General features: G+C 31.5%; 1 protein-coding gene across 1 annotated transcript; it reads right to left on the bottom strand.

Annotated features, from left to right (window-relative positions):
• Positions 1-2,126: 2,126 nt before the first annotated feature.
• On the bottom strand, positions 2,127-13,008 carry LOC132551470 (calcineurin subunit B type 1). The gene is made up of 6 exons (XM_060215618.1): positions 12,931-13,008; positions 10,834-10,873; positions 10,287-10,463; positions 8,837-8,896; positions 8,488-8,672; positions 2,127-7,651 (listed from the first exon to the last, which is right to left on the bottom strand). Exons 1-6 carry the CDS (start codon positions 12,931-12,933, stop codon positions 7,604-7,606), a joined length of 513 nt encoding a protein of 170 aa, XP_060071601.1. The 5' UTR covers positions 12,934-13,008; the 3' UTR covers positions 2,127-7,603.
• Positions 13,009-13,039: the final 31 nt, after the last annotated feature.

The raw sequence follows: 13,039 nt of genomic DNA, 5'->3' as shown, positions 1-13,039 counted from the left end.
CCGGTCAAATTGGCCGGCGACCGGCTCTTATGGAAAACCCTGATAACCTGGTAATAACCCCACCTATATCTATTGCCATTCAATAGAATTAAAAACAAAAGCTATTTCAACCCCATCCACTGACTTTTAAGTCATAGTTTGTGTGTTTATCACATGGGCCTATTACAAGATAAATATGGCCAGATAATTAAGAAAATAGACTTTAAGCCTCTCAACCATGTGAAGGTGAATCAGACATTTTTATGTGCTTAATGCAAAATTAAAAACTAACTTGAGGTCATTGGTAACTTGTTGAGAATTTTGAACCTATCAGAAAGCTAGGATTAGTAGTAACATCTACTTCTAGGCTATGGCAAAATGCTGAAATCCTAACTCTGCTATGTTTAGCTTGAAACACTCTGCTTGTTACATTTTTTAAGTAAAGAATGTTAAAGAACTACAATTTCATAAACAGGGGAGCTGGGATGTAATTTTCAAAGTTTGATAATTGGATACATCATCAGTCCTTAACCAACAAAAACTATTTAACAAAAAGTAAATTCCATATTATTATGACACAAATGCAAGTACGAAAAACACATTTAAACTATATATAGTTTCCAAAAAGACAGAAAAAATTATTTGTTTTAAACAGTATGATAGTCTTTCTATACTTCCTCATTATCACTAGAACAGACCTAAAATATTGTTGATTAAACATAATTTGCTTCAAAATAAATCCTGTGTTAAGAAACTAGGCTTGATAAAACTGGACTGTTTCTATTGATTAAAAGTTAGGTGTTACTGAAGTACGTCAAAATCTGTGTATAATCTGTACAGTTATCAGTTTTAACTGTTACATTAACATGTTCTCATTTAAATGAATAAACTTTATATATAATTGCTCAAAAGTAGAAGTCATTTGGACCAATAACTAGAGACTAAATATTTACTTATTTTATCAGAGCTGATATTGCAAATTATCCAATTCAATCACCTGGGAAAAGAAGTAATGTATTGGTGTCTGGAATGTGTCCTTCACAAAATCATGAAAGAAGTATTGTCCTCAGGAGGAGGTTTTATATCACAGTCTGTTTGTCATTACACAACATTGTTGGATCTCAATTCTTCCACTCCACAGTCTGAAACAAATCCCAAGAGAAATCGTCACAATGGCAAAACAAGCATGTAACCAAGTTAAACTCCGTGAGGTCATTGCATTACACACACTCGTTCGTATCAAACATAAAATTGCCATCATCTATGACAAGAACATGTAAGCTTAACAAGTCAGTATAATGTTCATATTTTTGTGGGAAACTGTTTTCATACACCGAAGGAGGCGGTTGTATATTGGCTTCATCTTCTCCGTTCATCTGTACGTCAATTTCTTGTGAACGCAACTCCTCCTAAACTAATCATCAGATTTTCATTTGCTCCACGTCACTAATACAATGGTTTGATGTGCATGAAGGGGCGATTTTATGGTTCATTGATTTTTGTAAGATTTATGCCATTTTCAACTTTGTGTCTGTAGCTTGCTCATAGTGGAGCCTTGTGAATGCAAGACTTCATTTTGAGCTTATGTATACAGACATGTTAAAAGCGATAATTAAAAGGACCAATCTTTGATCTTTATATTTTGTGGTGGCGTATATTGTGTCCACGGCACTCTTGTTTATATAATCAAAGTCTGAAGTATATGCATATTATAACCTCAATCAGTCATTGGGACTTCAACTAAAATAACTGCATCTGTGGGGGTATTACAGTTAGTAATCCTCAAGATAACAGTTCTAGTTCTAATTCTACAAAAAACATTTGGATGAAATTGTTTTTAAAGTGTTGGTTGTCATCTAGAGTTGGAAGTTCTAGATCTATTTAGGTCCAAAATTGAACATGCACCAATAAGGACCAAGGGAACTACCTATGAAATTTGTGAACTACCCTCCCTTGTCCAAAATTTCTCTAAAGATAGCAATAAAAACTTTACTATCGAGATTGAGATAGCTGTCTGGTGGCTTTTAAGCTTTGCTTGAAAAAATTGCTCATGTAGTAGACTAACCATCTCTTTGAAGAAGGCCTTACATTTCATGTATATCTTGATCTGACAGTTTGTGTGAAACAAAATAAAAATGAAACAAATGTCAAGTATTCAATGTTTATTCAATTTCAAATATTGAAAGGGGAAATTTGTTTATATATATATGGGTTACAACAACACATTCAACGTACAATATCAAATTCCAAAAGAACCAAAACAAATGTTGTCTACAGACTTCAAGGTTAACATTGAGTGATATACAAGTATTGCTTGTACAAGATGTAACCTTAATTATTGTCATTGGCTACACCAACTGTTTGTTACCACCTCAGAAACGTGTAACAAAATCCACATCGTCTTTGATATCTTATGTTTTGTTCTGATAAAGAGAGAACACTAGATCTGCCCATAGTAAACTCCTGATATTTAAGGAAATTCATCTTTAGTAAATAATATTCTAAATACAGCTATTGCATGGATCAATGCTATTGTCATATGGATGTACTGATGATTTGTATTGTAGCTGCAACCGCCTCTCTGAAATCCTTTCAGATAAATCCTAGAGAGAAAATTTCTTGTATATTGTGTGAAATGCATGAATATAAATTTTAACAACTTAATTTCATATTTTACTTCTAATACCATTTTTTTTGCAGATGTTTCTGTTTGTATTTTTGAAAACATTTATCAATAAGTAAGCCAAATATTTTAAGACGTATTTGGAATTTTGAGATTTTGAAGTACAGTTTGTTAGACTTTGCCACAAGTATGATGCTAAATCTGACTGACTTAACTTAAAACTAGTTCTTTTTCAAAAATAATGCAATATGGATACTATTTGTCTAACAAGTCATCACAGGTTCTTCCTCCTTCAGCAGATCAGAGATAATCACAAGGAACAGGTAATTAGGTCAGATTAGATTGTATCAGTATAATACATTTGCAGTGACCATTGAGAGTACCATTGAGAGTACCATTGATGTACACATACAAACGTATCTGGCCGTTTTGAACATACAACCTGTGTAACTATGGCCATTTTGAACATACAACCTGTTTAACAATCAGACTTCATAATTTTTAAGTCAAAATAGATTAGTAAATCTCATTAAAACAATGAAAAGATTGAAGTTTATGGGGGATCATCAATGATGTCTGATCAAGGTGTTTAAATATATTTTGGTAGATTTTTCTTGGTAGTAATTTCATCTCGGTAACTGATATTGACTTTTGCATGTTAACTTGGAAACTGTGAGGGTTAGTAATAATGTTAACACACAAACATTTAAATTGTTTTTTAAAAAAAACCACAATTACATAGGCAATAGCAATTATTTATATAATAATTACACACATATATGAAAAGAATGGCAATGCGAAACGAAAGTATTAATGAATCTTGAAAAGAGAGCCGCAGTAACATAAGATCCAATCAACAATGCGTATGCTGTAATATTAAATATCATTAAGGAAAGAGAAAACTGTTTGAGACACGGGGCAGATAAAATGACATGTTACATTTATATACATTCAAACACATTTACCAAAAACAGACCAGTGTATATTATAATACTGACCTGATCAAAGTTACTAATACATCCAATAAGTAGGCGTCTACTAGATACCACTACAACACAATGACAGAGATGTATGCACAAATGGAATGCCTCAGAACACTGCATTTTCAGTAAGGTTGGAGCGTCATATGTATTATCAAACCTGAGAAAGACCAGAGTATGGTGCAATAGAATACTGAGACATCTAAAATACTTCCTATAAGTTGTGGGACTGTCCTATGCGAGATATACTTGCAACTAAGCTTTACAGTTGTAGAAAACTACAATTGGACCACATGGAAGAATTAAACACTGTTAAGTACAAAATTTGAGGCCATAATCATGAATGATGACACTGCTGAAAGAACTCTTAAAAAAAAAAATAATAATAATCCATACCAAACCTGGTGCTGCATACATGTCTTTGAGCCTATTGTGATATTCAGCATTGCTAAAATGGTACCATCTGTAGGTACATCCTATTCCTAATTAAAGATTATGAAAAAATGACTTACTATTTGTCATTCTAGAGAACTGTCAGTTGAATGGTTTCTGAAAACTAAGTACAGTAAATTGTTTTCAAGTTAGCTAACTTCTTGCTTGGCGTGACACAACTCTCGTACAACCTTGACTTGCACAAACGACAAAAACTTCAGCAAAACTGGCAACAACCTGAGGTACAGAACTGGTAATAGCTGTCCTTTGTCATTTTTTGTTTTCATGGGAGGAGCCAAACATCTAAACAATGATGAATGATAATCCAAAGTTCGTCAGTATTCATCAAAAAGTTTTGAAATATTGCAATGCAAAAAGTTTGCTTAAATTTGTCATAAAGCTGGCAAAATTTTACACAAAAATAGTTGGCATTTTCTTCTTATCAGCATTTTAATAAGTATATGGTATTGCACTAAAGCTGCACTTTCTATTATTCAATTCCATTGACAAAATACATTTTTAGGATTTATATACCCAGAAAGTCAACATGATAAATTTATAAAATGGCATATGATAAGAAACAATAAAAAAAATAAATAGGTACAACAAAAAACAAACTACAAAGAAATGGAGTTTGTCATGCAATAACAAACTATGTCCACGGCTGTTTGACAGATTTTTCTATTGTTTGGTATAATGTGCTGAAGTTTGTGTCAGATCTTTTATTCCTAGCAGATCCAATGTTCAAAATTAAAGGTAATGTCATTTTTCTTATTAGCATAATCTGAGTGACAAATAATAAGTATAGGACGAACAAGATGTAGAGGCACTCAAGGTATAAAAAGTGTAATCAGTGGGAAAAATAATGACAAAGAGCAGGATAGGAAACCTAAATAAACTGCAGCAAAATATATAACAGTGACGAAGTTTTCATTATCAAGAACTAAAAGCAGAGAGTCCGTTTTTGATCACGAGATATATATTATTATACAAAACGAGGTACATACCAAAAAATAACATACCATGAAAATTGATCTGGATACTGAGGTAAGAATTCCTGTTGTTGCTAAGCTCTAGCTCCAATCATTGATGACTAGTAAACAATTGTGTGTGTGATAGATCTACATGCTGATGTAAAATATTCTGCACAAAAATGGCAAGGATAACAGTTTAAAATTTGGTGTGTAATATGACCCCTGTTTGTTCACTTTTACCTGGACTTTATCACTGCCATCGTCAAATTAGTCTACAGAGATTAGCTACGGCATATTACCAGGTCACAAGACCATGCAAGTATTATACTGGTCTCACTGAATTTACTTAGGTGATACTCTTCTATATGCAATATCGTTTGAAAAACTTTGGAACCAGGATTTATTAACAATGCTAGGTCTCACAAGCTGTTCCTAAGGTCATCGATTAAGGGCATGCAAGTATGACTGTTCTGTAATTAAAGAAAGAGATTCCACACTTTTTCCTTTAATTCAAACTGAACATTTTCAGAGTAAAGTCTGGCAAACTCTCTTTGATGAGGTTCACGGCATCAGACTAACTAGTTACCTGATACACATCCCTGCTCCAATTAGCCAGTTTAAATCAATATTAATATATATATGACATGAAGCTTTGCTGTTGTTCGTGTTTTGCTGTGATAATACAAAACAAAATAATTGGGAATATTTTCTTATATAACATAAATTATACTCAATTTAAGACTTCCATTTGAAAAAAAGCTATATTCTGATAAAATGATACCTATTTTTTTATATTAAAAAAAAATAACAAGATTGACCATGTGATTTTGTTTGCACTGGATGTATTCAGATACCACATATTGTGCTACTATTAAAACTATACAAGCTAGCTCTATCTCTTTCTTGCCAAAATGGTATTATACAAATGGCATAGTAACTGCTTATGACAGTGTCTGTACCTATTACAATGTATATGTGATTTATATATCAAACTTTTAATGTCTTTAAAAAAAGGTACAATCTTATCATACAAAACAAAACACAAAACAAGAAAACATTAACATTCCAAACATATTTGTAACATTAAAACACATTAAGTCAATTTGATAGTAATAAATAAAAGAAACAAAATATTTAACAGACAATAAAATTCACTCCCATACATAATTGTAGTACTGTTTTGACAGCATAAATAGTGTGTAAATATATATTTATAATATATATAAATATAATTTGTATCCTCACTTCAATCCAATGTAAAATGCTAAAAGCCAACTGTCTTCACAGTACTGACACAAAAAATCTATCTGAAATACTTTTTTTCAATCACATACAAAATATCCTGATATACCTAATGGGAATTTCAACTCTTCAAATCCCATATTTAGTATTTACAATCTGTGTGCAGTGTGTTGACAAATGTTTCTAAATGTGGATATATTTTTGTAGCTTAATTTGCTTCCAAAAGTACCAGTCTTTTGTTTGCTTTATTTCATTCAGCTTTGCATATTACTTATATATTGAAGTGAGTTTTGTTGATCAGCGATAGACAGGAAAACATGCAAAATCAGCCATTCTTTCAGGTTAAAATGCAAAAAATGCTGAAGGAAGTTGGTTTAGGGTTAAATTTGAAAACACATAAAATCAGTCTAAAAAATCTAAGACACTGTTAGAAAAGCACAAAACTTTACAAGGAATGACAGTGTTCAAATCAGTGCGAGTCTTCTGACATTTTAGTAATTAAAAGTTCTTATAATACTGACTTTTATACCAAATGGGCCGTCTCCCATCTTATGGCATAACCATTATGCAACGATGTCTAATATTTGATACAACTATGTCGGAAAAACAGGGGAAAATAGTATAAGTCAAAGTAAAAATAACTGCAAACATCCAGATTTGTGTTAATAGATTGAGCAGTGCTTGTAACTCCATATAGGTTCATTTGTTGTAACGAAATATATTCTTCGGTTGTAAAATGTTCCAAAAAAGGGGACATATTGAAATAGTCCATGGTTCAAGTCTTGTCTGAGAATTATAATTTGTAGACAACTAAAATACCTAACAAACTCCAGAAATTGCTCCTACTAAAATACCTCAATGTCTAACTCAACTAAATAGCTGAATTATGGCCATTCTACTCTCTGATAATGACATCAGAGTTTGGGATCAAACATCATAATATTCCATACAAAACACAGGAACAAAAGAAAATTCTATCATACAATAAAATTATATAATGATCAATATAAACTATTCCACAGATCCTTTCAAGAAGGTTTCAACAATATATATATATTTTTTTTTTTTTGCATTCTACAACATTTTCATTAATTGTTTGTTCAAGTACTTTGTTATATCATACATAAATTGATCTATATATAAATTCTTTGATGCAATTAGGTTCTTTGGTATACATGTAGTAGAGACCTCAGACAAGACAATGAATCAACGGTCATTGGTTGAACAGTTTGACTCGCACACCATTACTTAGAACAATAAACAAACTGGGAACAAATTCTGAAAATCGATGGATTCATCTGCAGCATTATAATAATTGCAATGTCATGGAAATAAGTTAAAATGAAAATGTATTAAATGTAAACTTTACAGGACTATACATCTACCACCATTTTCTTGTGGACATCCATATTTCCTACAACCTGAAATTACAAAGAAAGATAGGTATAAGCACCTAACACATTTATTGTCAAAAACATGCAAATTTGAACTAGTACGGTTATGCTTTGATTTTTTTTTTCTTTTTTTGAATGCTTCAGCTTGTTAGTTACAACTCTAAGACAGTCACATATGGACGTTGATGTAGTTTAGCTTACTCATCATTCTTAAGATTTGAATTGACACACTTTGAAATACAGAGCAAAAATCTTCCTAGACACATTCAAAAAGTTGTTGGTTACAGAATCCATGTCTCTGAGAATCATCAGTTAGATATATATAATACTGACATTAACATTTTTATGTTTCCTCAACACTATACCATGACAATACTTTTGAAAGTAAGCATGTATATAATTAAGACAATACATGTATATTAAGCATTTACATATATGGTATTACAGAGAAAAAACATTCTATTGTATTGCAGATTTTTAACTACGAAAATACTTTGTGTACCAAAAATATATTTGTAAACTTATGTATTTTTTTTTCTTTTAAAATTTAGAGAAAGCATCGTACTTATAAAATAATTGGTGTCCTGTTTTTTTTGGAAATTCTTTTGACATAAAATAGCCATCCATTCAGCTTTCAACATGTACAGTTGAATACCTACCCATATGACTACTAATGCTGAGAATTGTGCATGGCCAATATCACTTCAAACATAATATTCACATGTCATTTTCTTTTCTTTTTATTTTCTTTCTTTTTGTGTTTTAAATATTTCAGTGAAGATTACCTGGATATGCACACAATATATATATTTGATTTATATATTTAAGTTTTAACATGACTTAGAAAATAATAATAAACTTACAGCACAAAATTCTTCAAAGGATATTTTTCCATCTCCATCAGCATCTGCATGGATGATGGTTTTATCCACTATCTGCTGAAGCTGCGTATCTTTAAGGTTGTTGCCTACCATCATCTTTAGTACTTGAAACAGTTCTCCATTGGAAATATACCCATCTTTGTCCATGTCGTAGATTTTGAATGCAACTAAACACATCAAGCCATTTATAAATATTGATACAAAACTTCGAAGAAAGTAGCTTTTAACTGTGCATTAAAAATGTTAAGTTAATATTACATTGATTGAAATGTGAAAATGCTTATCATTTCTGACGGACAAATTTATAGAAACAGAGAAAAAAATTACTTACATCTTAATTTTGATAGCTTGTCTCCTTTCACGCTAAATTGAGATACACCCTCGATGAATTCTGAAAAAATAACATGTTACTGATAAAAAAAAAGTCATTAACACAAAATATGAAACAAAATCAACATAGTTCGTTAACTGACATCTATATCATGGCAAATACTTCACTCGATCATATGGATGAGTTGAAATAAAGTTTTAATATGTTGATGATACAAGCAAACAGAGGTAGAAAAGTTCTTTCAATCAATCATCTACTTTGTCAAGGGAGGTAATCATACATGAAATCTGATACTCACAATCACTATGCCTACCAATTTTCAGATCTAGATATACATCAGACAATACATAAATCTAACTTCTTTGTCATTACTTACGTCCACTCAAAATGTAAAGAAATCAATCACTATGCCTATTTATATAATTGGAAAGCAAAATTCTACTTGCATACCTTATATTTGAAGACAACATGTTAAACAGTAATTAAAAGACAAGTTGGATCAATCAGCAACATGACTTTCAATAGCCAGTATCCATCAAGGCAACAATCTTACTTAAATGTAAAAAAAATGGCATGACACATGTACAAACCCTCTTCTCTCTAAACTTCTTTCAAAAAAATAAGAGGGATCACTTGACTATACTAGTGACATGAGCAAGTCTTCAGATGTTCATTAAAAAAATTACAACTAGAAATATCAACAGAAGGAGGTGTTGTAAATAGGGGTGCAAAATATATTTGTATAGTATATGGCAATGCATATGACCTGTATTGTATTCTAATGCAGTGTAGAATCTACATTCTTGTTTTCATGATATTTGTTTAACTGCAGAATATATTTCATCCTCGATACTCAAAAGGTTACAATCAATTTTGCTCTCTGCACCCTTGAAACATCAGGCAAAACTGAATGCATAAGCAAAGTAATATGAATGGTTCTAGAAAAAAAAATCTGACTGACTAATCACAAATTGATATGCTCCAATTGAAGTTTACAAAGTAGCCACATCCAACTTCAAAGCCATTAGAATATACCATTATGTGACCTCTAGATATGTTTTATGTATATCAAAGGATCAAACTAGTCTTTTCATTTTGTCCACAAGGTGACATACATGGAACCTTCAAATTTGCCACATGTTCCTGGGGTGCAGAGAGAGAAAGTGATCATAACCCCTGGAGTATCGAGGATTAATTTGTTTGCAAAATATTTAAACAAAACTGTTCAAAAGCATAAACTTTGATCTGATTGACGCTTAATCTAGGTCTTATCCAAATGCAAGTGCATAATGACACATACCATGTACATGTCAACATCAAAGTACAGGCAAAATACCGCAATATACATCTAAACATGATCCTCCTGTATGGCAACACATATCACAATACGCTAAAACTAAACAGTTACACCCACAATCAGAAAACAATCATAAAATAATAATATCCTTACCTTTGAAATCTACTTCTCCATTGCCATCAGTATCAAATATGTCTATCACTCGCTGCACCAGAGGATTTTGTTGTAGTTCTGGTAAAGTCATAAATTCATCTACACTCAGGGATCCAGAGTTATCCAAATCAAGTTTACGAAAACGTTTGCCTAATCTCTTAATCTCATCTGGATCAACTGGATATAAAAAAGCACAAAAAAAAATGTAAAAATTGACAATTTAAATTATTTTATCATGTTCTTTATATGTTTATAAATAATAATGGGTTCAAAAATTTTGATTTATTTTGTTTTTTCCTTGACATTTACATAAAAACATAAAACTAGAAGTGTTGCAACTATACAGTCATCATTATAACTTGCACATTGCTGGTAATTTTCCAACTGAACAATCAGAATGTTGTGCAGAAATTTTTTAAGATTAAGCATATAAATATTAAGTTTTACAACCTAAATTACAATACTTCAATTGTGATACAGTATCTGGAATGAATTTCTCAAACATAGATAATTAAAGACATGTCAAATTTTATGAGATTGTACTTACAATTTGAGCATAACTCCATGGGCAAAGAGTTTTCATTTCCCTGAAAAGAAAAAGTTTCAACAAATTAATGACTGACCTACCAATAAATTTATTACAATTATTACAGGTTTCCATGGTTTCCAACAAAATTTAATTTGCAGGACATAACTGAATTTTTCATGCATCATTTTCATCATTTTTAAGATGTAGCTTTTAGTAGCATGTTGCGATATAAAACAGAAGATAGAAGAATGTTTGATAACCATAATTGTTTTTATACATTTCTTCTAGCAAATTAGAAAACTGCTTAACAGTTTCTTATTTTATTACATCTCTGTATACATGTATTTGTTCTAAGCCTTTTAAATATGTACAAATGTCACGCTGCATCATTCTTGATGTTGCAATGTCAATTAATTTTGCTATTATGACTTGCAGTTGAATTTTCATAGTTGGGATGATCTAAAGGGAATAGGTGCTGCACTTATTAATTACAAGCAATCTTTTCATAAATTTTGGCTGTTGTAGAATGAAACTTACACAAGCTATCAAGATTTTTAAAAAAAATTGTCTTAAAATAAGTCCATTAGTCTGATAGAGCAATGATAAGCAAATGATCAAAGATGAAAGAAAGGACAATACCATAATACTAGCTGTCCAAAACAAATTAAATGTTTTCATGTCTACTCATTTTCCTATCAAAAACTATACATCCAAAAAAATCGACAACATCAACTTTTGCTAAAGAGAGTGTAAACTATTAATTATGGCGAGCGTTTAATCATCACTCGTAGCAGATAAGAACATGATGTATCAAATATACCACTTGATCACATGACGAACTTTGATACTAGATTTTATGTGTGAAATAATTGTCCACATGAGGCAAAGTAATCAGTATTCTTGATAACAAGCATAATATGGTGAATATGGTATAAATGATGTGACTAGACAGACTGCAGATCCCTCCTCCCCAACCAATTATATGAATTACAATATCTAAATCTCGCTCTGTAATCATATATATATAGTAAGCAAATTATTAATCCCAAACTTTCAAGTTTTTGTGCAATTTCCAGCAACAGACCTGAGGGCTTCAGAAAAATACCCAAAAGTATGCTGCATGCTTGGTAACCACTAATACATACAGTGAATTAAAGTATTGCTGTGATGATTGGAAAGTACTGCTATGTTGGCTGATAACTCCTGATCTATTCCATGATCTATGAATAAAATGTATCAAAACCTACCTTGCATTTTAACAGTGTATACACATAGTTTTTAGCATGAACTACTTCTTTTGGAGCTATCTGAACTCATAAATTAATCACATGAGGATATCTACTATGAATGCTGATGTATGTATAAAATTGATTATATTAAAGACAGCTAGGCTTCCAGCACATTCTCATATGCAAATTGGTGTATATTTTGGAGTGTGGATTATTTAATTTGGATCATGTATCCCTTAAATCATATTTTACAAAACAATATTAACTCATAGTAAATTGTAACTACGACCATTCTATTTTTGGAATTATCATAATTTTGGAATAAATCATTAGCTTAGATACTGAAGTAGACCTTATACATTTTCATTTTGACATAAATCACCAGTCCTGTCAGAATTGATTTGCATGTTATATTTTCAAATTGTACATAATTCCTCACACGACCCTAAGTAGAAATGACTAAGTATCACTTGAGCATCAATTCAACAGCTCTTAAATTAAAACTAAGAATATCTGTGAAGGAAGAAACTGTTGTCAGCTGCTGAAGTAAGCATACTGTGTGCATACCAACGTTACAACACAGTGTATCTGCGTTATAATGATAGTGTAACTGATGTCACAACATTGATATCGGTACCTGAAAAGGAAACGTTTAACTACGTCAATGACAATGAAGCAATCTTAACTACAGTACAGTCAACCCGAATTTATGAGGACCGACTGATTATGAACAAGTTGATTCGGTTCCAATCTGATAACAGGACGTTTCGGTCTAATTTCGGTTCTCAGACATAAATGATATGTTAAAAATTTTGCATATCATTAACATTATATTCGTGTTTTGCAATGTAGGGTATCTTCTGGTTCAAGAACCCCCTTATCTTACCATTTTTGTAGCTTGCTGTGTCTACTACGACAGGTAAAATATTATTGCGATTCCCTGGGCCCAGACACCAACATCCGGGTTCTCCTCATAGAATGCTGCTGTTTGCGCA

The sequence above is a fragment of the Ylistrum balloti genome, unplaced genomic scaffold (assembly GCF_031769215.1).
Source record: "Ylistrum balloti isolate Yb309-2 unplaced genomic scaffold, AGI_CSIRO_Ybal_v1 Utg369626, whole genome shotgun sequence".
Taxonomy (NCBI): Eukaryota; Metazoa; Mollusca; class Bivalvia; order Pectinida; family Pectinidae; genus Ylistrum; species Ylistrum balloti.
The sequence above is the reverse complement of the archived record's forward strand: the minus strand, read 5'-3'. Positions and strand labels throughout refer to the sequence as shown.

Bases quoted from the DNA above. Each gene is read 5' to 3' on its own strand.
- LOC132551470 (XM_060215618.1), bottom strand. The intron at 10,464-10,833 runs GTAAGTACAATC...TTTTATATCCAG, and splicing joins CATGGAGTTATGCTCAAATT to TTGATCCAGATGAGATTAAG. The intron at 8,673-8,836 runs GTAAGTAATTTT...TGATGTGTTTAG, and splicing joins CAAGCTATCAAAATTAAGAT to TTGCATTCAAAATCTACGAC.